The sequence below is a fragment of the Mchenga conophoros genome, linkage group LG15 (genome assembly GCF_057382185.1).
Source record: "Mchenga conophoros isolate Kocher_MC1m ecotype Shallow Benthic linkage group LG15, M_conophoros_male_GT1.1, whole genome shotgun sequence".
NCBI classification, from domain to species: Eukaryota; Metazoa; Chordata; class Actinopteri; order Cichliformes; family Cichlidae; genus Mchenga; species Mchenga conophoros.
The window spans coordinates 7,779,819-7,802,117 of record NC_140540.1 but is presented as its reverse complement, the minus strand read 5'-3'; the positions used below and the strand labels follow the sequence as shown (position 1 = coordinate 7,802,117).

Here is a 22,299-nt window from a genome sequence, read left to right as displayed (position 1 = left end):
ATTCCAACCAATTGTGCCAAGAAGAGTGATCAAATATTCAGTCAGAATTCTGTTGCAAGCTACCAAAAGCATCTGGTCGAGGTGAAACAATGCTAAGAAACTAAATATAACACTTAGCAGCTACCTGTGCCATTTATATACCTTCAAAACATTAGTTTAAACAAGGATTTGTTTCAAACACACTTAATGTCACTCAAAATGAAATGGCAGTAATTTATTTTGTGTAAATGAGTGGACGTTAGCATGAAAAAAAGGACAAACAGGCATCTATATTTATAACATGACTGTCATTCTTTATGATCCACATGTTTGAATTGGCCAAGATTTTATGCCGGATGCCCTTCGTGACAAAATCCTCCTCATTTATCCGGGCTTGGGAAAGTTTCCAAGATTACTGGTTTGTGGCTATGCTAAACATCATTGTCCTCTGTTTGTGTTTATGTAGGTGTGCGTCTGGACCGGGTCCGAGGTGGCAGACAAAAGTACAAGAGAAGAATAGATGCCGAGAACAGCCCATATCTACACCCTCAGAATGCCTTGCCACAGAAAAAAACATGTAAGTGTAAAAATAAAATGTTCTAATAAGTGTTAATGGAGTCATTTCTTACGGTTTAAGTTGTGGTTTGGGAGCCAAAACAGTCCACTAATGTTTTCTGTCATTTTGTCTGTCAAAGCACAAGCAAACAAAATTTTATTGCTTTATAATACAATTAATTTTAAATGTTTTATTCTAAGTGCTTATTTAAAGCTACCTCATTTTCAAACATCAGGTTAGCAGTGCATTCTGAAGTCAGATGTTGGAGCTGGGAGTGACGTCACTCCTGACATGAGCGTGCTCCAGTAGTAAAGCCAGAAAAGCAAGGATAAAGCAAAGTTTTTTAGGTTATTCTAGTCAACTAAAACTCAGCTAAAATCTAAAATTAGATATAAAAACATTTTAGTTAACAGCAACACAGATAAAAAAAAAAAATAGGAAAATACAAAACTATAATGACTGTTCAGGCATCACTAGCAATGCAATGCTTGTTTTTTGCACTTTTTTTAACTTTTGCATGAGTGTGTGTGTCTTTTGTGTCTTCTCTTCAAAGGAAATCCTAATATCAATGAGATCAATTGATCAAAAGTTATGATATTAATAAACTCTAACTCATTTTAGTCTCTGTAGGTGGTGTGGTGGAGAACAAGGTGGTATCTCTGCTGCTGGTTGCTGAGCCAGAGGGCATCTTTGCCATGCCGGATCCCACGGTACCCGAGAGCGACATCAAGGCTCTGACCACTTTGTGCGACCTGGCTGACAGAGAATTGGTGGTCAACATCGGCTGGGCCAAGCACATCCCAGGTATGATTCCGGCTGGTCTCCCCTGCCTCACTCACTCTCCTCGCACAAGCACACCGCACACATTAGCTCCATTAAGTCTCTAATCAGATCAGTGGAAGGATTGTTCTGACTTGTAGCAGCCAAGACACTCACGGGAAGCCCAGAGGAGGGAGGTAATGTTGGCTTGGCTGCGTGTTATCTGTCCGTCAAGCTCCTGTGTGTGCGTGTATGTGTGTGTATGCGCCGTGCCCTTGCTGACCAAAGTGTGCTCCTAATATATCAGCCAGATGAGCCGCGGCCACCTGGAAGTTTTAATTCATTTCCTGGGCCGCAGGCGTCTCCCTGTGCAGTCTGAATTATGGAAATCCTCCTGGCACTTGGAGCACACTTAGCTTCTCCTCTGACACAGGAACAGTGGAAGGATGTCCGGAGATTTGTTTTTCCTTCTTTGAATCCACGTGTAGAAAGCAGAGGGGAAGTGCATTCTAAAAGCTTAGTGGGATTAATACAGCTTTGTTGATGGTTGTAATCATGTGCCACAGAGGTATGCAGACTGGATCTGCTTTTGATATTGCAGGTTTAGACCCAGGAATGATAAAAGGAACACAATTCAGAAGCAGTTTACACACTTTGAGAGGTTGTTTCGGACCACCTTTCGATACAAGATGCTCCAAACTGGTGAAATGAGTTCTCATAATCCTGCAGCGCCTTCAAGAGTGGGATACTTTCGTTATCAGAGTGTACGGAGACTGCTTTAGATTGGTGCTGAAGTGAAAATGTAATAACTGTGGAAAACAGGGATGGCATTTTAGGCTTTATTTTCATTACTGATTGTATTTAATTTAGTCATTCAACTCATTTGTCAGAAAATAGTATTTAAAAAAAGACCATTAAAGCTAATGTCTTCAAAATTCAATCATCAGTACAAAAAAAAAAGATGTTCCATTTGCGATCAAACAGAGAAAGTGGTAGTGACTCAAAGAAAAGTCTGTTCAATTTCATATTGACTGGCTAACAATCATTTAACAAAAAGGATAAGGCCTGCTAGTTGGACATTCATCCAAAAAATCCATGCTTTGCAGTGAAAACATATTTTGTTTTCCTTTAAGTTTGAGTCGTGGTTCCTGACATGTGCAAATACAGCATAGTGAGTTTGTGAAGGTGGAAAATTAACATTCAGTGGAACTGAATTCAACTGCAGGTTAACTGAATCATTATTCACACCAGCTCATCAGACAGTTTTATCATCGGTCTTGATTCTGCTCTTACATATATGTATATATACACATATACACATATATACACATATATATATATGTCCAGACCCAAAACACGACAGGGGAAACACCTGGGATTTTTTTTGTTGATGCCTCATCTCTAAAATGCTTACAATACAAACAAAAACCCCTCTCTCACCTACATTCGCCTCCATGCTCGCCCCTACGAAGCGAACATGAAGCAATCATTTGAGTGTGTGTTGGTGTTTGGTGTCCGTCATCAGCGTTTCCATTGTTCTCTTATAATACCCACTCCCCTCACCCACTTCTCACCTCCCGGGGCCCCTGCTGTCTGCGTTTCTCCCGTTGTTTGGCTCTTTACTGTCAAGACAGATGGGAGTCCGAGTGATGGGTGTATTTGTGGCCCTTTTGCCAGTGGAAGGTTTACTGGGAGAGCGGAGCAGCGGTGCACATGTACCTTGGGGTGGGGGTGGGGGGCTTTGATTTTTAAAATTCAATCAAAATGTCAAGCACATCTTAATCAAACTTCTGAAATGTCACAAAAAAGCTGTGAAAATATTTTAACTACTTCAGTGTCATATAACCTTTAATATGTAGATATATATATTTTTATCTTAAATCACATAATACATGGGCTCCATTATTATTGTTATATTATATTTTTTAAATGGCATTTCACTGAATTCCGACTCTTGAGGCCCAACCTGCTGCTATGTATTCAGCACACGTTTCACTCGCTATAACATATCGTTAGATAAATTGATCCATGCTACTTCCACTTAAAGCTGGAGCCAGTTGGCCAAGCTCAGTGATAAAGAGTGGAAACAGGTGAGACCTGTTCAAATAATCTGATATTTTTAAGTGTGAATAAAAGTTACTGCTCAAGTCCCAACCTGGACACCACTCTGTTATCTAAAAACATTGCCCCTTTAGTGCTCAGCCTTCTAGACCGTGTCAGAGGCATCAAAATCACAGCGGTGATAAAGAAAAAAGCAGATTACAGATGAGATTGGCCAAAGAGGATATGACAAGCATCTCAAAATAAAAGACACAAAAAAGGGAAGAACAGACATGACAATAGGATCTTTTATGGAACAGGTTGAGGGTGTAAAAGATATAAAGAAAGCTCAGCTGACAGGAAACAAAGAGAAAATGTAGATTGAAGAGACACATGCACTCAGAATACGAGTATTTAAAAAAAGACTGGCCTTTCCTAGCAGCGTAATGGCCATGTCACATCAGCTCTGGGTGAGTGGCAGGACACACGGCCCCCACTGTTGAGAGAATCGGGGTCCTGGGCAAAGTGGCCCGGGCCATCTGAGTTCTTTGCCCAGGGGGAGGTGAGTGTGATGTGGCTACTGTCCTGGCTGTTCCCCCTCCTCCTTGTCTGCTCTTATCAGGCAGATTGACAGTGATGTGGTCTGAAGTCTGAGGGCCGGACTGGCAGATGAGCTGGCTAAAGACCAACTGCCCTCTTTGTTTTTGGCCTTTTTGAGTCCGTGATGCAAGTTGGCTGTCAAATGAATATGCTTAAAGGGTGACTGTAGTGTGACTGTCCATGCGCCGTTGTTGATATGATCCAAACACGTGCAAGACTTTTCTCCTCCTTGTTGCCCTCGGTAAATGTTTGCCTGGTCCATTTAATGCATGATCTTTTCTTTTTATTGATGGTTTAACTTTACCTCAAAATCTATCAATATATTGCTTGCGATTTCATCATGCAGGCTCAAACACGTACTCGTGCTGGTCTTTCTCTCTGATCGATGATCCTGCGCCGGAATACTGATCCCTATTGGCCAATAAAATTGTGCACAGACAGCTTTTCCAATCAATCAGGGAGTGATAGTGGGGGGAAATGGGTGCCACTGACGTCCCTGTACTGATTGTAAAGAGAAGTGGATCCTGATAACAATCACCAGTGGTGTCAAAAATACAAACACCTCCCACTCCGCTCCCTCGCTCTGTAAAATCATTCATTTAATTACAGTAAATGTGTGCAAGTATGTGTGTAAATGTAGGTTTATGCGGGGGCTGTGGGTGGGTTTAATCATACTCCTGTGGGGTGTAATTGTCAATCAAAGCAGGCACGTCCTACAGAGAGTAATTAGATTCACCACCTATTCACTCCCTGTGTCCTTTGTAATGCCCTTTGCCGTGTGGCCTTCCCTTGTGTAAAATCATTTTGTTTTATGCAAATTCTCTATCATTGCTTATATTAATAAGCATGGATAACCAGGTTTATGCTAAGCTGAGCTTCACAGAAAGTAAGACCAGAATGTATACAAGCAAAGGACTTTATAACTAAGAGACAACGCTAAACGTTAGCTTTGTCTAATAACAATATAACAATGTGTCATCACCGTACAGTTATGTATAATAGGCATGGAGCTCTAAAGACGTGAGAAAGAGCATTTGGTGTTTATCATTGCAGGTGGTTTATTATGTATTAATTGAATTAGTTTAATGAAATAGGAACGCACTTGAAAACACTGCAAGAACTCCCATAAGTAGCCTAATCCCACTGTAGCCTATTAAAGTCCTTTTGTGCGTCAAGGCTCAGCACAGGACACAGGAAAGAATTGTCTTTGACAGTAAGAACCACACAGTGAACTTTATGTTAAATAGATGTAGTGTTTTGAGCTCTACAATACAAGCCACATTTACACCTTCATGCACACATTCATAAAATGATTTAATCTATACAGGCTTAGTTTATCATATGGACACACACTCACACTGTTGATGCATCAGCAATTTGGTGTTTAGTATTATTCCCAAGCACTCTTCAACACAAGGACTGGTGGAGCTGGACTTTCAACCAGTGACCCGCTTTACCCTCTAAGCCAAAGCGATGCAAGTCAGTGTTATCAGATTCAAGTCACGTTTTCATAAAACTGGTTTCATTAAAGTGAGAAATTGTGTTATGGCCGAGATCTTTACATTCAGGATAGACAATGATCTGCAATTTCTGTATTTAGTGCTGGGATTTAAGATCTGTTTGAGTTAAGAGATCTGTCGCATGTTGCACAATGTGGAAAGTCAAAATTTAAATAGTGGTTTAAGGTTGAGTCAGCAACAAAAGGAAATTGTGAACTACTCCAGTAACCACCCTTCCAAAAAACTTGAGGACTAGGTCAAAGGAAGGATGGATCAGGCTAAACTTTCAAAATTCTGGATCCTGTACTTCAATTCAATTTTCAGTTTTATTTATATAGCGCCAAATCACAACAACAGTCACTTCGAGTCGCTTTATAGTGTGAGGTAAAGACCCAAGAATAATAAAGAGAAAACCTCAACAATCAAATGACGCCCTATGGTGAAGCACTTACATTAGGAGGGAAAAATCCCTTTTCTAGGAAGAAACTTCCAGCAGAACCAGGCTTGGGGAGGGGCAGCCATCTGCTATGACCAGTTGGGGTTGAGGGTAGAGAGACAGGACTGAACTTCCCATTGCACAGCCTAATAGCATCTTCCATTAGACCCTCTGTCTGTTAAATACCCTCCTCATTCAAGCTCAACACTCAGTTTATGAAGGAGGTTCATTTTTGAGTTTTTTCTGTCACAAGTCTCTATTTCCATCCAAAGAAGTTATTTTCACAGACTTAGGAAAGTTTCTTGTCTTGTACAGGCCTTGTAAGACTAACCATGACATGTGAGCTGACATGTGGGAAATCTTTCTTTATTCTCTCTCCTTTCAGGCTTCCCTTCGCTCTCTCTGGCGGACCAGATGAGTCTGCTGCAGAGCGGCTGGATGGAGATTTTGATTCTTCGAGTGGTGTTTCGCTCGCTGGCCTTGGAGGACAAGCTTGTGTATGCTGAGGATTACATCATGGATGAGGAGCAGTCAAAGCTAGCTGGCCTGCTTGACCTCAACAATGCTATCTTGCAGCTGGTGAAGAAATACAAAGCCATGGGGCTAGAGAAGGAGGAGTTTGTGGTACTCAAAGCTATTGCACTTGCTAACTCAGGTATGAAGCTTCTTATTATGAAGATTGGCCTCTGAATTTGTACATTTCTTTTTACAGTAAAACCTTTTAATTTCTTGACATAGCTTAAGATCTTACTTTCATCTCTCCTAATAGACTCGATGCATATTGAGGACTCAGAGGCAGTGCAGAGGCTCCAGGATGTCCTTCACGGAGCCCTGCAGGACTACGAGACCATCCACCACCCGGAGGATCCTCGGCGAGCGGGCAAAATGATCATGACCCTTCCACTTCTCCGTCAGACAGCTGCTCGTGCCATCCAGCACTTCTGCAGCATCAAGCAGGACGGTCGTGTGCCTATGCACAAACTCTTCCTCGAACTTCTAGAGGCTAAAGCCTGACCTGAACGCAGACAGCCATTCGCTTCGTCCTGCAGGGGTTAGCATGTGAGGAAGTAAAGGATAACGGGTAATCGTGGGGTTTCACGCCATGTTTTTTTGTCCACATCAGTTCGCATTTGACAGTAAAGTCTCAAATTTGCAAGTGGCAGGAACGTTTTTTTTTTAAGCCACACCCTTCCTTCCACCAATGAAATATTCAATTAAAGCGGAAAAGAAAGCTGTAAAACTGGCAAGCTGTGTCTTAGTGACAAGGCCGTTGTCGTCTTTGCCGTTTGTGATACCGAACTAAGAGTGCTGACCCGCTTCAAAGGATGAAGACAAATGGACAGGTGGCGTTAAAAGCAGAAGAGTCGCCTTCTAGAGATATCTACGGTTACATGCCAAACTTAGAGCTTCTTTTCTCAAATGACCACATGATACTTGAAAATCCTTGTGGATTACTTTATTCATCTCGAAGCCTGTAAAATATGCATTCTAGTGCATTTAGAAAACCTACTATGACTTGGGTTTTGTTTGTCCTTTTTGTATAGAAAAGGTATACATGTCCTAGGAGGTACTAGAGTAAGTCTTGCCAAAGAGTAGAGACTCATATTATTGAATAATACCAGCAAATATCCACAGTAATATGATGTGGCCTGTAAGGCATTCACATAAACCTTCATCCCTGCTCTGTGGTTTATTGCAAAAATATCTTATAATATATATATATATATATATATACATATCTACTACTTTCATACATCAGTGACTAAAGTGAAGCAATTAAATGATCAGCACCTAATACAACAACAACTGATATCTGGAGTTTAGAGAAAATTTCAGGGAAAGAGTATATCATGATGCAACTGAAGTGATATTTATTTAGAAAGTGGCTCTGCTCTTTTGTTATTTTTCTTTTAATAAATGTGGCATTAATGAGCAATTGCAGTGGATAATGATTTTTGTTTTTAAGATTTTTAAATGATATCATTGTAAGATAATTTTTTACCAGCTTCTCTGCTACAGCACTGATACCAACATCATATCATTAAAAATGAAAGACAGCGTGATTAAACGTGGAGTCTGTACTTGAAGATCATAATGTCGTAGAGCTGTGTAGACCCATAGATATAACTTTAACTATGTAAAAAATACAAAAATAAAAATAAATAATGGCTGCCATACTGTATAATCTGGATTAGGGAGGCGCTCGATGTCTTTTCTATGATAGAAGTCTGTGTAGGATCAAATTTGTGCACTACTTTTCCTTTTAGCCATAAAGTCTGAGGAAATTGGTGATGGCGCTCTGTTAATCTGTTAGCGTGTTTTGTGTGAAGAGTCGTTTTTCTGTCTTTGTTTTCCGCACCTGTTAAATGAAGGGATTAAACTCGGGAAGGAACCTCAGTACACGGAATTAAAATGTCCAAGTCTTGCTCTTTATTTAACTCAAGGTACTGTGACACTATAATGTGCTTTTTTTGTGATGAGAAAAACAGATGTAGCAGCAGAATGGCGGTTTAAATGTATGTCGTATATGACTTGCTGTATATACATCACGTCTTATGCCAACAGATAATGTCTAAAGATGCAATTAAGCTTTGTCTGGATGAGCTGTGCTGTGCTATTTCATTCTCAGGTGGATTTTTTTGGGCAATAAAGATGATCCCCTTAATGCAAAAGCTCATATTATCCGTGTGTCCCCTTCTTCCTCGATAAAGCGAAGAGGGGTTTGAAACAAATTCATTAAGAGCTGGTAAGTGGGTGCGGTCTATTCCGTGCAGTCTGACAATGGACTGTCATTTTCAAGCTGGGCCCATTATGGCACATTTAGGCCATCTGAGCCCAGTTGGAAGGAGATTTATAATTAACAGCCATAATGTAATGAAGTCTAACAGTGGCCCCAGAGAGTGCTGGTCATCAGCTGCCTGTTGAGACTCATAGAAGTAGAGGCATTTGACTCACTTCATCATACTGTGATCCTTACAAAACAAACTCATTATTATTATTTTTTTGTAACACTGTTTCACTTTCCATTATTTAGCATTTAATACAGCAGGAAAAATAAGGTTGGGCTAGATTTACAGTGTAGTCTATTATATTCACCTTGCAAAGTATGTCTATTAGGTGTGTGATGGCCAAATCCACAGCTGCACAATTCATATACACTCACTGGCCACTTATTTAGACACAGATGTTCTACAGCCTGTTAACACAAATATCTAGTCAAGTCAATGGATTTAGGCATGCAGACTTGGGCAAGGCAATCTGCTGAAGTTCAAACCAGCACCCGGAAGTGGAAGAAAGGTGATTTAAGTGAATTTGGGTTGAGAAAATGTCCAGTGAGTGGCAGTTCTCTGTGAGAAAATGTCTTATTGAGGTGAGAGGAGAATATCCAGACTCCTTTGAGTTGATAGGAGGGTAGCAGTAACTAAAATAACCAGCTGTTACAACCAAAGTAGGCAGAAGAGCATCTCTCAATTCATGAAGTAAATAGGCTACAGTGGCAGAAGCCTACAACAGGTGCTCCAAGTCACACTGGCTCACAGAATAGCAGAAAATGTTTGCCTGATCTGATGAATCTAAGTTTCTGTTGTGACATTTGGATCGTTGAATGAGAATTTGGCGTTAACAACAGGACACCATGGATCTATCCTACTGTTTATCACAATTTCAGGTGGTGTAATGGTGTGGGGAATATTTTCTTGGGACACTTTGGGGCCCTTTGAGAATCATTTAAATGCCACATCTAACCTGAGTATTGTTCTTGATCATGTCCAATTCTTTATGACCACAGCGTGCACATCTTTAGATGAATGTTTTGCATGTCTTTGTCTCTGTCTGTCTCCCCTCACCCCAACCAGTCTCAACAGATGGCTGCCCGCTCGTCCCTGAGCTTGGTTCTGCCTGAGGTTTCTTCCTTTTAAAAGGGAGTTTTTCCTTCTCACTGTCACCAAAGCACTCACCCGTAGAAGGTCATCTGATTGTTTGGGTTTTCTTGGTTTTCTCTGTACTATTGTGGGGGTTTTACTTTACAATATAAAGCACCTTGATGCAACAGTTGTTTAGTGTTGTTGTTTGGTGCTGTTTCGTTGAACTGAATTGCTTCCAGGAGGATAAGTCATGTCACAAAGATTAGTCACCCAATCTCAATCCAGTTGAGCAACTTTGGGATGTGGTATAGAGGTAAATTCACATCATGGAGCTGCTGACAAATCTGCAGCAGCTGTGCGTTGCTATCATGTCAATAATGACCAAAATCTCTGACAGGTTTCCAGTAACTTGATGAATCTGTGCCTCGAGGAACTGAAAGTGAGAAAGTCCAACCAGATACCAAGAAGTTGTACCTAACAAAGTGTCCAGTGAGTGCAAATATTACATCAGAATTCCAGTAACAAGATAAGAAGGAGAGGCGACGAGGAAACGAGCGAGGAGGAGGCAACGCTAAACCTGAGGAATAAAGATGGATGAATTGTGAGAAAGACAAATCAGAATCCAAGTGAAGCCATTTGTCCTTTACCCCTCCCTGTCTGTCAGCAGAAGCCAAATAATCTCCTCATTTATCTGGGGTTAAAACTCACAGCGCGCACAGAGGGATTTGCAACAAGCTGGAGATTTTTCACACCATCAGCCGTCAGTAAGTGAGTTAGTGATCTTGAGTGATATATCCCTGTATGTCCCTCTTCTTAAATGAGTTAGTATGTGTCTAGTGGCCGTGTCGCCAAGACGTGCTGGTGATGGATGAGGCTCTAAGGAGATGGGCTGTAAAAAAAGGCTGATTCTGGCACTCAAGGGTGAGATCACTTCCTCAATAAAAAAGCATTGTCCCGAATCATCACAGCAAGGTATGAATGCTGATTAGGGTATTAGGCGAAAGAGAGCTCCGCTGTAAAAATAAATCAAATGAGCTGCGAGTTAATGCAGAGGGTCCCTCTGATACAGAGCTACGGTGTCTACGACCGGGGCCCAATGGCTTCGGATACAAAGACAGCAGTAAATAATGAGTAATTATTCCAAGTCCCTCATTGCTGGATTACAGGCAATGTCTTACACTCAACTAACCCTGCAAGGGCTTCTCTTAATAGTTGCTCTGTAATGGCCGCAGGGAGGCATCATTTTTAAGGCGTTATTGTCCTTAAGAAAGAAAAATATTCCTGGAGAGTAATTATCACACTTTCTTAACAACGAGCTAAAGACAAAATGAGCTTCCGTGTCCTCGTAACAAAATGACAGAATTATCCAAAGGTCATTGAAAGAGCTGTATTTTTTAATGGATGTTGGAACTTTTTCCTAGATAAATGGTAAAACTGACGTAAAACAAAGATTTCATGATACACCTGATACACACTGGGAAAAGTGGTGGCAAGTTTTTCTTCAAATGCTCTTAGTGTAAGAAAAAGATAATTAACGCACTGATTTTATCTAACTGATTGGTCACTGGACGGTGACGAGTTCCTTCCTGCGCTGTCACATAATCATCATCTATCTCGACATGTTAAAGGTGAGCAGGTGAGAAATTTCCCTTCTTTAGTAGATGAAGTGAAAGCAGATGGTAGTTGTGGCAGACTGTGTACAGATCATTCTGAGGACTTTAACAAGTAGGTAGGAAAACAGATGACACTGATACCTGCATCAATGCATACATCCAGGATACAACAGGGGACCATTTTCCATGTAGAATTTAAGAGGAGGAAGAAGAAAATAGAAAATAAAAGATTTCATGCAATCCTCTGGAAAACTGTTAGTAAAGTTATTGCTGTAGCTCTTTACTGTCAATCACCCCATCACCTCCACCAAAGCAGGCTGAACACCTGAAAAGTTGAAGGTCACTTTAAGACTTTGTGCACCAGTTTCTCCAGCACACAAATCGAAGGGTTTAGTTGATCTTTTTAAATAATGAGCATACATGTATATGATATGCAGCTGTTCCAAATCTCACTGCAGTGCAATAAAAAACTATGACTGGGTGTGAGGTAGGTTCACTCAGGAAAGGGCAAAGCCAGCAGTAGCTGCCTAGTGCCATCGTGTGGTCATACAGGATATTGCACAGGTCAGTAAGTTCACGTTATTCTCAGAAATATTTGGAGCTCATATTACAAAGTTTTTTCTTTACAAAAAAATATTTTAGCTTCCCCCCCAAAATGGTTATAAGTATATCCATTCACCCATACTCTTCCACATATCCAGTCCAGGGATGCAGTTGGGCTGGACAGGTCGCGAATCTGTTGCAGGACTAACACATTCATGCCTACAGCCCATTTAAAATCAGCAGTTAACCTTACGTACATGTCTTTCAACTGCGCCAGCAATAACATGATGATGCATAAAATTCAGTTAAACAGTGTAACTGAAACTCATGCTGGCCAAAGGCCCCTTATGAGCCAGACAGTGTGTTATCCTTTAAATCAGTCACTGACAAAAGCTGCTTCCTTTTGAGTAATCAAAGTAGAATTAGTGGCGTAAAGGGCATACGATAAAAACAGAAGTTACCACATTACAGCTTTATCTTTAGATGGGTTTCTTTTTAGTCACTATTATTTAGCAATAAAGAAAAAGTGAGTTTTCCACCCAAAATTTAAAGAGAAACTCCAAACGTAAGATGACCGATTTCACTTGAAAATAAACTGAGCAAATATTATGTACAGTTTCCTCTTGATGCACACAAATAACCAAGTTAAACTCATACTGGTTCCTTTTTTGAAGCACAGATAAAATAAAAAGGTATTTTTTAAGAGCACAACTCCCCCAAAGGGCAGGGCCTACAGTAAAACTTTGATATTTTTATTGCAATATCAATATGTCAGCCTGTTTTTTATTGTCATTGTGATGTCTTAGTGCATCATATTGAGAAAATTAAAAGTGTTGTACAGCTCTCTCTGTGGCCTTTCATATGATATACAGGACGCTAAGGTCACGCTTAAATGCTTAGCCAACCTAGGCACCCATGTTCCCCATGACCTAGTATGTTGTTTTGAAATTTAAAGAAAATCCATAAAAAAATTGTAGGCAATATAAAGTTTTTACTGATTTTCCCACCAATTTGGATGTGATGTTGATCTTTCACCTAAAGTAATTTGGTTGGAGCTGTTGCTGGTATCTACCATCTCACAAAATTTGAACTTGATAGGTTGAAAACTGTGGATGCCAAACTGCTAACAAACATGCAGAAAGACAAACAACTGGAGCAGATTACATATTTGGAATATAGACATTCTTGTGTCTTACACTATATTTATTGTGTTCATCCTCCACATTTGAATACTAGCTCTTCTGTTGGAGCTTGTCTGGTGTTTGTTTCTTATTACAAAGATATATTTTCAAAGTGCAACTATTAGCTTTTAGTGTAGCTTAGCTTAGCTTGTATAACTATTCCATCTGCCATCAGTTGATATGAGTGTCCATACTTACAGACAGGCTGTATAAGAAATGACTCACACTAGCAGTACACTGGAGGATCAGAGAGGTGATATGCTAACATGCCTCTTCAGGTGAGCTGAAACCAGACACCTGGCTGTTACCATGGCACCGCTGGGGGGTTGATCGGAGGTGGAGAAGGACTCAAATGCAGCTTTTTTCAAGGCTTCTTGAGCTATGATACTAGGCGTTTTGTCTTCCTCCTGCTGTCTGGGATTAATTTGTAACAAGACATGGCTGGACTCAATTGAGTGTTGAGTCCTGAAGGGAGCCAGTCAGCAAATAAAAGTATCAGATGTAAAATAGTGATGGGTGGACAGTGGTGATCCTAAACGCCTGACAGGTCTTTGCCCTTCTGATCGATGTGTCACACAGCGAGGGGCTGTCAGCACCCCCCGCCACAGGCCGAACAACGGACATCAGCACCGGTGAGTCCCACTTCTCCCACACAGCAACTTTTTCCACCGACCCCTTCATCATTTTTCACCTGCTGTCAGTTTGCAGTGAGTGTCTGCAACATCTTGGGCAGAAATAGGCTGGTACTGAATGTTGGAACATGCTGGAAAACTGCATGAAATATTGCACATGTTATGCTCGTTATACAGCATCTTTTTGCCTTCAGGGGCCTACCTGCAGTATATGCTCTTTAATCCACCAATATCCACTGCCAGTCATGGTCTCTGTTAAAGTATAAATGAATGAAAGTGTGGTCTTTGCTGCTTACTCCGAAGGTTAGAAACTAGGCCAAGCAAGCCGGAGTGTCTCCAGTTACAGTGTTATCTCTTCCTCGGCAAGCATCTGATCATCTTTCTTTCTCTAAGTGTTGATTTGTGACATGCAATCTAAACCCTACATGATAGACTTGTATGACCCTACAAGTCATAACTGTGCATACTACGCTTTTACTTTATCTGTGAATCTTTCATTTTATCATCACTCTTGCTTGTATATTCAGATGATATCTGCAAAATAAAAAAAGAGACTATAAAGACTAATGAAGACAGAATAGCTTTGTGCAAAATTACCATAATACATAGTGCCTTTATGGTATTTACTGATTTATCATTCCAGATTCACCAAGCCCCACTCCTCTTGTAGGAGGAGGAGGAGGAGGTGAGAGGGCAGAGGGAGGCCAAGAGGAGAGGCAAGTTGTCCGGGAACTGTGGTTCATTGTAGTGATGGCAGGCATTGCCCTACTGCTGCTCGCCATCGTGCTAGCTGTTGTGCTTCATAAGGTAAGATACAGCATCTGTGTTACTGTGTGTGAATGGTGGCAGACTGATTTTACTAATTGCTCTTTCCATTATTAATAAAAACGTGCATAAACTGCACGATAGACAACTGGGGCAATCATTGCAACCATTAGAAAGCAGCTTAAACCAAACTTTCCATTCCCGCTCTTCATCATGGCCTAGGCCCTGAACAAACCCCCATTCAGCAGAGAGAGACCTCCATTGGTGGCCCTGCCCATGCAGAAGAGGAGTCCCATGGCTATCTACCCACCCAGCAACTCTATGTTGGTGAGGGGAGATCTACTCTAGTTTCTTTTTGTCTTATCGCTTATTCAACATTTCACTTACAATTTGTAAGTGAAACTGTACGTGTCTCAGTAACCACTGGTTACTGACTGCAGCTAGCTAGCTGTGTTTGACTTATTCACCAGGGGTCACCAAGGCACCTAATATTTATATTATGAATGACACTCATGACTTTTCCTGATTAGACTTTTTGCCAGTACAACTGTATAAACTACTATACTACACTATAGTGTGATATACTATATATTTTATGCTATAGTATATGATATGCATTTCGTTGCCCTGTACCTGTGCATGTGCAATGACAATAAAGTTGAATTCTATTCTATTCTATTCTATATTGTTTAGTTTCTATACTATATTACACTATACCATACGTTTTGTACTATAGTATGCTATGTTATACTATAGTATATTACATTGTTTATTCTCTATACCAGCGGTGCCCAGCCTTTTTGGGCCATGAACCAGTTTATGTCCGACAATATTTTCCGGCCTTTAAGGTGTCGCGGATAAATACAACAAAATAAAACCACTACCAGTACCAAAAAAAAAAGGAAGATTTAATGATAACACATGGGAAAAGACCCAGGGAAACTGAGTTAACGATAAAAACGATAAAAAAATTAATGATAAAAATGATAAAAACCCTTAAAACCATACATATGTATGTAAAAACATACATATGTATGTAAAAACATACATACGGTATAAGATCATTTTAAGTGTGATGAAAAGTGAATATTATATTTAAATACAGATGTGGATTTATATACATTTCTTAGATAATAAAATGTGGGCTGTTGCCAGCATAAACTTTGAATAGAACTGATGGGCAATCAATACTACTATATTTTCCAAGGACGTATGCCATGCTGTCTGAGTTATTACCAGCATACACCACTCAAATTTAGTTGATGGGTAACATTTGAGTGTTTCCTTAGTATTTATTCTTAGTAGTTTCTCTGCTTAACTTTATTATTACCAATTTATTAAAGAGGTTACTGTGTTATAAGTTACAATGTATTAAGAAGGAGACTATTTAGCAAATAAGAAAGGATTGCTAGTATTTGTAGCCCATAAAATACATTTATTACATTACTCTCAACTGAAAAATTCTCTCATTCATTTCCCCCAGTTTGATACTGTGCCTGACACAACAGGCTTCTCTAACAGTGTAACGCTCAAGGCCTTCACCATGAAGATGGAGGTAAAAGCAAATGTCTAATCTACATATACGAATACATTTTTATTCTATATGCAAGTGATACTTAGAACTTTTTCTGTCTTACCAGGAAGTGCTGGAAGCTAAATGTGAGCCTGGAGATGAGGATCCTCCACAGGGTGAGTTGGGCATCCTCAGTGTGAACTCCCTGAGGCGCAGCGTCAGCCAGGTGATGGATGGGAAGTCACTCACTGGAGACGATGACGTGTGGGATCCCAACATTTCAGGCCATGACAGTGGGATGGTGAGAGATCCCAAAAACGTATGCTGTGCCTGTTTAAACTGGAAGCACTAAAGGCCTTTTGCTACAGTCACAGCAGAGGAATGTAGTATGCTATATACTGCTAACCTATGACCTTCTCACTCTGCACATTCTTTACATTTGTCCACAGAACTGTAGGTATTTAAACACTCACAGGAGAGACAGACTTGCTTAATAAGAAAAAAACATATCACTGGAAATATGACTATTTCCTTTAATAATCTCCATTCTTCTTCTACAGTTTATGGATGATGAAGAATTTGTTGATACAATCAAAGGTTTCAGCACAGTGAGGAAGGAGCACACCATGTTCACCGACACTAACCTGTGACCTGGCGGCAGGGCCGGCAACATCCTGAACAAGACTCTTAAAATGCTTAAATCCACCCTTTTTCATGTTCAGCTAAAGCGTCATAGCAGCTGGCTAACAGTTCTCTCAAGATGAGCCACCACTGCAGTAAAGGGGGGGGGGGGGGAAGTAAGAGGAGCCCAATGGGATTCGTGACAAGAACAGAGGAATAACTCTGTGAAGGAAGGAGAAGGGAACTGTTCTGACATTCAAACATTACAGAGTGGAAGGTGGAAGCAGCTGCTTGTGTGGAAGGAAAACTAGGACACGTCTGACATCACCACTGGACACACAGAATTAAAGAGAGAAAAAATCAAAGATACAGACACGTACGTTTGTTAAGCTTTCCTGCCATTTTCCGCTGTAAACCCTTTGAAGTCATGCTGTATTTGGATGCTCTGTTAAAAAAATCTCTTATTTAAACCTTGGCATGTTCATTCAACTTTTTATGTCAGTTTTTCCCATATTTATATATCATAAACATATCTCAGTTTTTTTTTTAATTAACTTTAACACTTCCAAAGATGAAGTAAAGGAAAAAATATCTGGAATCATTAAGAGAAGCATTACACTATAAGAAGGTTTTTCCTTCCTAGGTTCATTAATTCTTAGTTATTATTAATCTCTGGCTCTCTCCCAGGGCGAGTCTTTTGTTGTGCCTCCCTCCCCTGACCTCCAAACTGGTCATGGCTGATGGCTGCCCCTGGCTGGTTCTGTGGGAGATTTCTTTCTGTTAAAAGGGAGTTTTTTTTTAATGTGGCCCTGAGAGGCCAAACGGACTGGAACACCAGCAATAAGAAAAACGCTGCAAAAGCACACAAAGCACAATGGAAATAGGAAAAACGAAAACAGAAATAGGAAAAAACAGATTTCCAAAAGCACAAGGGAAGTGTTTCTGGGGAGGCTATAAAAGGACGGACCAGTTGCAGGAACCCAAAACATTGTAGGTGTGTTTTATCATGATTCATATAATACTGATTGAAGGAAACGGTTTCCAGGGCCTAATCCGTGGATCGACTTCCTCCGAGGCGTGGACGTCTATCAGCAGAGAATGTACCTTCACCTATCAGCAGAGAATGTCCCTTAGTCTGTAACACAGTCAAATATATTCTCAAGTAATATTCAAGCATGCCATTCAGCGTGTTAGTACGAGCTCGGGAGCAGCTTGGGAGAACAAGAAAACAGAGACTGCTTCAGATTGTCTTCCCAAAGTGACTCAACTTTATTCACAAGTACAACAGTTTATATAGAGGGTAAAATTCATGAGACAGCAGATTTATCAGTTTAAACCAGTACAGACCAAGATAAGGCAGTGTCTTCCTGCCCATGGGTGAAGAAGCATCCTTTGTGTAGTTTATTAGTTCAGCTACAATTGTGATTATCTCAGCGACATATTTTCAAGGCACAAAACGAAGAGTTCTTACATTAGTGAAATCTGAAACAAACCATTTGGCCTTCAACAGGCGTCTAAAAGATTAAGAAACTAATGTAGCTGAGGGAGTGATCTCTGTGGTATTTCAACCTTGTACCAGCCTGTGATTCTCACACATCAATTCTTGGGTCAAAGAGAAAAATAACTAAAACAAAGGGGCCTTATTGAATGACAGAGTTTTCCTGCATAATGTCACTATAAAACAATATCCAGTAAATGCTACCATGGTACTAAAATACCTAACAGTTCCCCTCTTTTATTATTTTTTAAAATAATAACTCAAATAGAAAGGAAAAATCACAAATGTAATAACATAATATAAAAAGCAAATCATAAAATGTAATAGTTCACAACCTAATGTTCAATATACACATCAGGAACATCATTGGTAACATCTGGCACATCCTCAGGATCAATTTGTGCTAATTGCAAATACATTGAAGTAGCTGTACTAGTAGCTATATGGGTTATCATTGAAAATGTGGCTTGCAGAAATGTGAACAGGGTTGCACTTTACAATACGAAATAGTAAATAAAAATCCTAAGGTTAATGCAGTAGATATGATTAATAACCTAAATATATAAAAAAGACAGTTCTTTAGTCGTCTCCTGGCCTGGTCCCAGGTTCGTGTGATGACAATGGGCATTTCATTTTCTCCATTATCAGGATGAAACGAGTCTATCTTTATCAGGTTAGACATTGTGTGGTACTCTAGGCTTTCTGTTCCTGCTGGATGTTCGAGTACCTTGTTGTTGTTCAGGCGGGGGATCAAAGGGCTTTCTGAGTCTTGGCTCTTTCAGGCGTTGTGTGTTAATCAGTGATTGTGTGTGTGTAGGTGTATTGGATCCGGGCGCTGGCTCGCCTGAGTCGTCATCTATAGGTGTATTGAATCCGGGCGCTGGCTCGCCGGAGACGTCATCTACTTGATCCGACGCCTTAGGTGGTTTGGTGGGGCTGGTCTTAACCCTGCTGGCATGAATCCACTGAGGTTGTCCGTCTGTGAGGATGCTGGTTCTTCGTCACTGCCAGTACAGTCTGGGGCTGGAACACGCGCGGCCTCCCAGAGTGTCCTTGGTTTTAGTGACTTCTCCAACACGCATCTCCTTGTCTCCACTTGTGGAACCGTGGAGGGGAAAGGCTGAGAGAGACAAACTTTCTGATAGTTATTATTCAGTTTTTCTACCAGGTTGTGAACATCAGTGGACAATGCAATATACATCACCTTCTACTAGCGGTGCCCCTCTGGAAGCTGACCATGGTGTTGGAAATAGTCTTATTTCAAATGGAAATAATGTGGTTACTGCAGATGGAGTCATAATGTATGAAATGGAAAATCTGGTTGTGGTAAATGCTGATGTTTTGCTTTTGATTTTCCTACATTAGTTCGTGCACATGTTAGACAGGTTGCTAATATGCTTTTACTGCATGTGATGTTTTCTCAATTACAAATCTTGATTTTATTGCCCCTATTACCCCTCTTTGTCCGACATGACTCACACAGTGAAAATGTCGGGCAAGGACTGGCATCAGGGAATATGGGAGGGCAATCAAACCCTTAAGATTTTGTATAAGCCATCTCTGTCATCTAAGGTACAGTCATTATTCTCCCAACAGGTGTAATCACATGCAGAGGCTTGCTCTTGTATAAATTTTAAATCAACATTTGTCTCTAAATAGTCTGGGAGTGTAACAAGTGGCAGCTGTAGGGGCACAGATAATACTTCCTGCGGAGGTGGGAGCTGCAGCCTTGGCTGTCACGTCTGCTAAGGCATTACCTGTTGCTTCGTCTGTGTCAGCTGTACTGTGTCCTTTCGTTTTTACAACTGCAACGGCCGATGGTAGCTGTATAGCCTGAAAAAGTCTTTGCACAAGATCAGAATTAGCAATTTATTTTCCATCAGCAGATCTAAATCCTCTCTGTCTCCACAATGTGCCAAAGTCATGCACAACGCCAAATGCATAGCGGCTGTCTGCGTAAATTGTCACATGCTTATCCAAATGTAGCTCACAGGCGCGTATTAAAGCCATGAGCTCTGCTTTTTGTGCTGAGTGAAATGGTAATGAGTGAGCCTCTAGTATGATGTCAGGTACTGTTACCACTGAATAGCCACAAAGAAATGAGTTGTCACTCGGCCTTGAACAGGACCCGTCCACATAAACCGTGGCTGAGTCTGGGATAGGTGTTTGCTCTAAATCTGGACATGGTGCTGTGGATTCCTGTATACGTGTCATGCAGTCATGATCGTCAGGGTCGTCTGAACCATCCTGTCGGTCAGAGGAACACAGCATACGAATAAGTAAGTGTGCTGGCGAATTGGGTGTGCTGCTTGCTTTTATAGTGAGATTTGCTGTTGAAGTCAGTGTAGCTTCATAACCTGAGCGACGTTGTGCGGTCATGTGTTGTGTAGTTATGTTTGCTAGAATGGTCGTGACCTGGTGATTGGTGTGTAGAATAGTGTCATGTGAGAGTGTGAGCTTCTCGCAGTCCCTTATCATGATAGAGCAAGCTGCTACTGCTCTCAGGCAGGCCGGCATTCCCTGAACAATTCAGGCAGCACCTTTGAGTGGCGGAGGTCAGCACTCCCTTTAATGCATTGAAAGAGGCAGTCATTTCTGTGGACCACAGTATTCGAGGAGGCTTGTCTTTTTTACAACAGTCACGCAGAATGTGGTCATGAAAAGAACAGTCTGGTATCCACTGTCTGCAATAGTTCACCATGCCCAGGAAGGACAACATTTCCTTCTGTGTAGTGGGCCGAGGGACGGAGGTCACAGCTTTGACCCTGTCTGCAGTCATGGAACGTTTTCCGTGAGACAGTGTGAATCCCAAATATTGAACAGAAGTCTGACAGTACTGCATTTTCTTTGCTGATGCTTTGTGGCCAGTCTTTTGGAGGTGCTGGAGAAGCATGTGTGTAGCAGTTTGACATAGTTTTTCACTCGGAGCACAGAGGAGGAGGTCATCCACGTGTGGATCAGGGTGCAGCCCTGGAGGAGTAAAGCTGTCCAGGGTAGCACAGATCACCATTGAGAAAGCAGCAGGGCTGTCTATCATGCCTTGAGGCAGACGAGTCCAAGTGTACTGCTTATTTCTATGTGTGAATGCAAATAACGGCTGTGTGTCACAGGTACTGAGAAAAAGGAGCGGAGCATAAATCCACCACGGTAAAATGTGTATGCAATGCATGTCAATATGCTGTGAACATCTGAAACGAGAGGTGGCAGAGGAATGTTGACTGCATTAATTTGCCTTAAGTCTTGTATGAAACGCCATACGCCAGGTTTGTTAGGCTTTGGCACAGGATTGACAGGAGTGTGGGCTTTATTACTCCTGTAGTCAATAAATCTCCTATCATGACATCTAGGGCTGCGGCTTTTTCCGTGGAAATGGGATGTTGCTTGACATATACTGGCTTGTTGTGTTTTAATAGGTGTACGTGATAAAGTGTACAGTCAATAAATCCTATATCATTCTCACTTTTAGACCACAATGTCATATTCTGGTATTCAGCTGGCAAGGTAAGTGCAGAAATAGTACAGTCGATAGGGTAGGTTAGATCTATGTGACGACATGGTGTAGTTATGTCATAAACTATGTCTGAGTTATGTGACAAAATCACTGTTTGACCTTAGAGAAACAAAAGTGTGGCTCCCAGTCATGGGATTACCTGGTAGTGGCGTCTGTACACGTTTTTTTGGCACAGTGTGTGACATAGAGTACCGGACAAAAAGGATGTTGAGTTCATTCTCTGCTGAGGGTCCAGCTGACACAGAGGATGTTCCTTCTCCATCATGTCGGTACATAGGGCAGAGAAAACATAAGCTGTTATCAGTGCCAGCAAACATTTCACCCTTTATGTTAAATGAAATACACAAATTCATTTTTGCTCTGGGTGTCTGCGGCTGCTGGAAAACTGAGCCACAATAAAAACACATATCTCTACTTTTATCCTTCCGTCCTCTGAAACTTCCTTGCTGTGCTGGAGCGGGTAATCCTGCATACATTAGTTTCTCACTTTCCTCTGAGCCTTCTACATCAAAATTCAACTTTATCTTAACACTTTTAGCTTTCGTGGTAGTATCTGCACTGGCCTTCAGTTTTACTGACCTGTTTTCTGGCGATAATCGTTCGGGATAGGGCTCCGGAAATAAATTAGAATGCATTGAACTTACAGTCCGTAAGTTGTAAACAAAGTCAGTCACATAAGCACTTCCACAC

General features: G+C 41.0%; 2 protein-coding genes across 6 annotated transcripts in view; both read left to right on the top strand.

Moving 5' to 3' along the window:
- LOC146557667 (estrogen-related receptor gamma-like) overlaps positions 1-8,524 on the top strand; it is a 33,941-nt gene extending 25,417 nt beyond the window's left edge. For 4 of the 5 annotated variants that reach the window (XM_085247077.1, XM_085247075.1, XM_085247073.1 and 1 more), the window contains exons 5-8: positions 446-556; positions 1,157-1,339; positions 6,255-6,524; positions 6,639-8,524. In XM_085247077.1, the coding sequence (XP_085103203.1) occupies positions 446-556; positions 1,157-1,339; positions 6,255-6,524; positions 6,639-6,883 (809 nt within the window). In that variant the 3' untranslated portion in view covers positions 6,884-8,524. The remainder of the gene's footprint in view (positions 1-445; positions 557-1,156; positions 1,340-6,254; positions 6,525-6,638) is intronic. The other variant, XM_085247074.1, reaches the window with a different exon arrangement.
- Positions 8,525-14,692: 6,168 nt separating this feature from the next.
- LOC146557666 (usherin) lies at positions 14,693-16,658 on the top strand. The gene is made up of 4 exons (XM_085248282.1): positions 14,693-14,793; positions 15,950-16,021; positions 16,107-16,280; positions 16,540-16,658. Exons 1-4 carry the CDS (start codon positions 14,743-14,745, stop codon positions 16,627-16,629), a joined length of 387 nt encoding a protein of 128 aa, XP_085104408.1. The 5' UTR covers positions 14,693-14,742; the 3' UTR covers positions 16,630-16,658.
- Positions 16,659-22,299: the final 5,641 nt, after the last annotated feature.

What these genes read in the sequence shown, in the direction of transcription:
- LOC146557666 (XM_085248282.1), top strand. Translation starts at nt 14,743, where the DNA reads ATGCAGAAGAGGAGTCCCATGGCTATCTACCCACCCAGCAACTCTATG. An exon ending in CACCCAGCAACTCTATGTTG is followed by an intron (nt 14,794 to 15,949) that starts GTGAGGGGAGAT and finishes CATTTCCCCCAG; the next exon opens with TTTGATACTGTGCCTGACAC. An exon ending in CCTTCACCATGAAGATGGAG is followed by an intron (nt 16,022 to 16,106) that starts GTAAAAGCAAAT and finishes CTGTCTTACCAG; the next exon opens with GAAGTGCTGGAAGCTAAATG.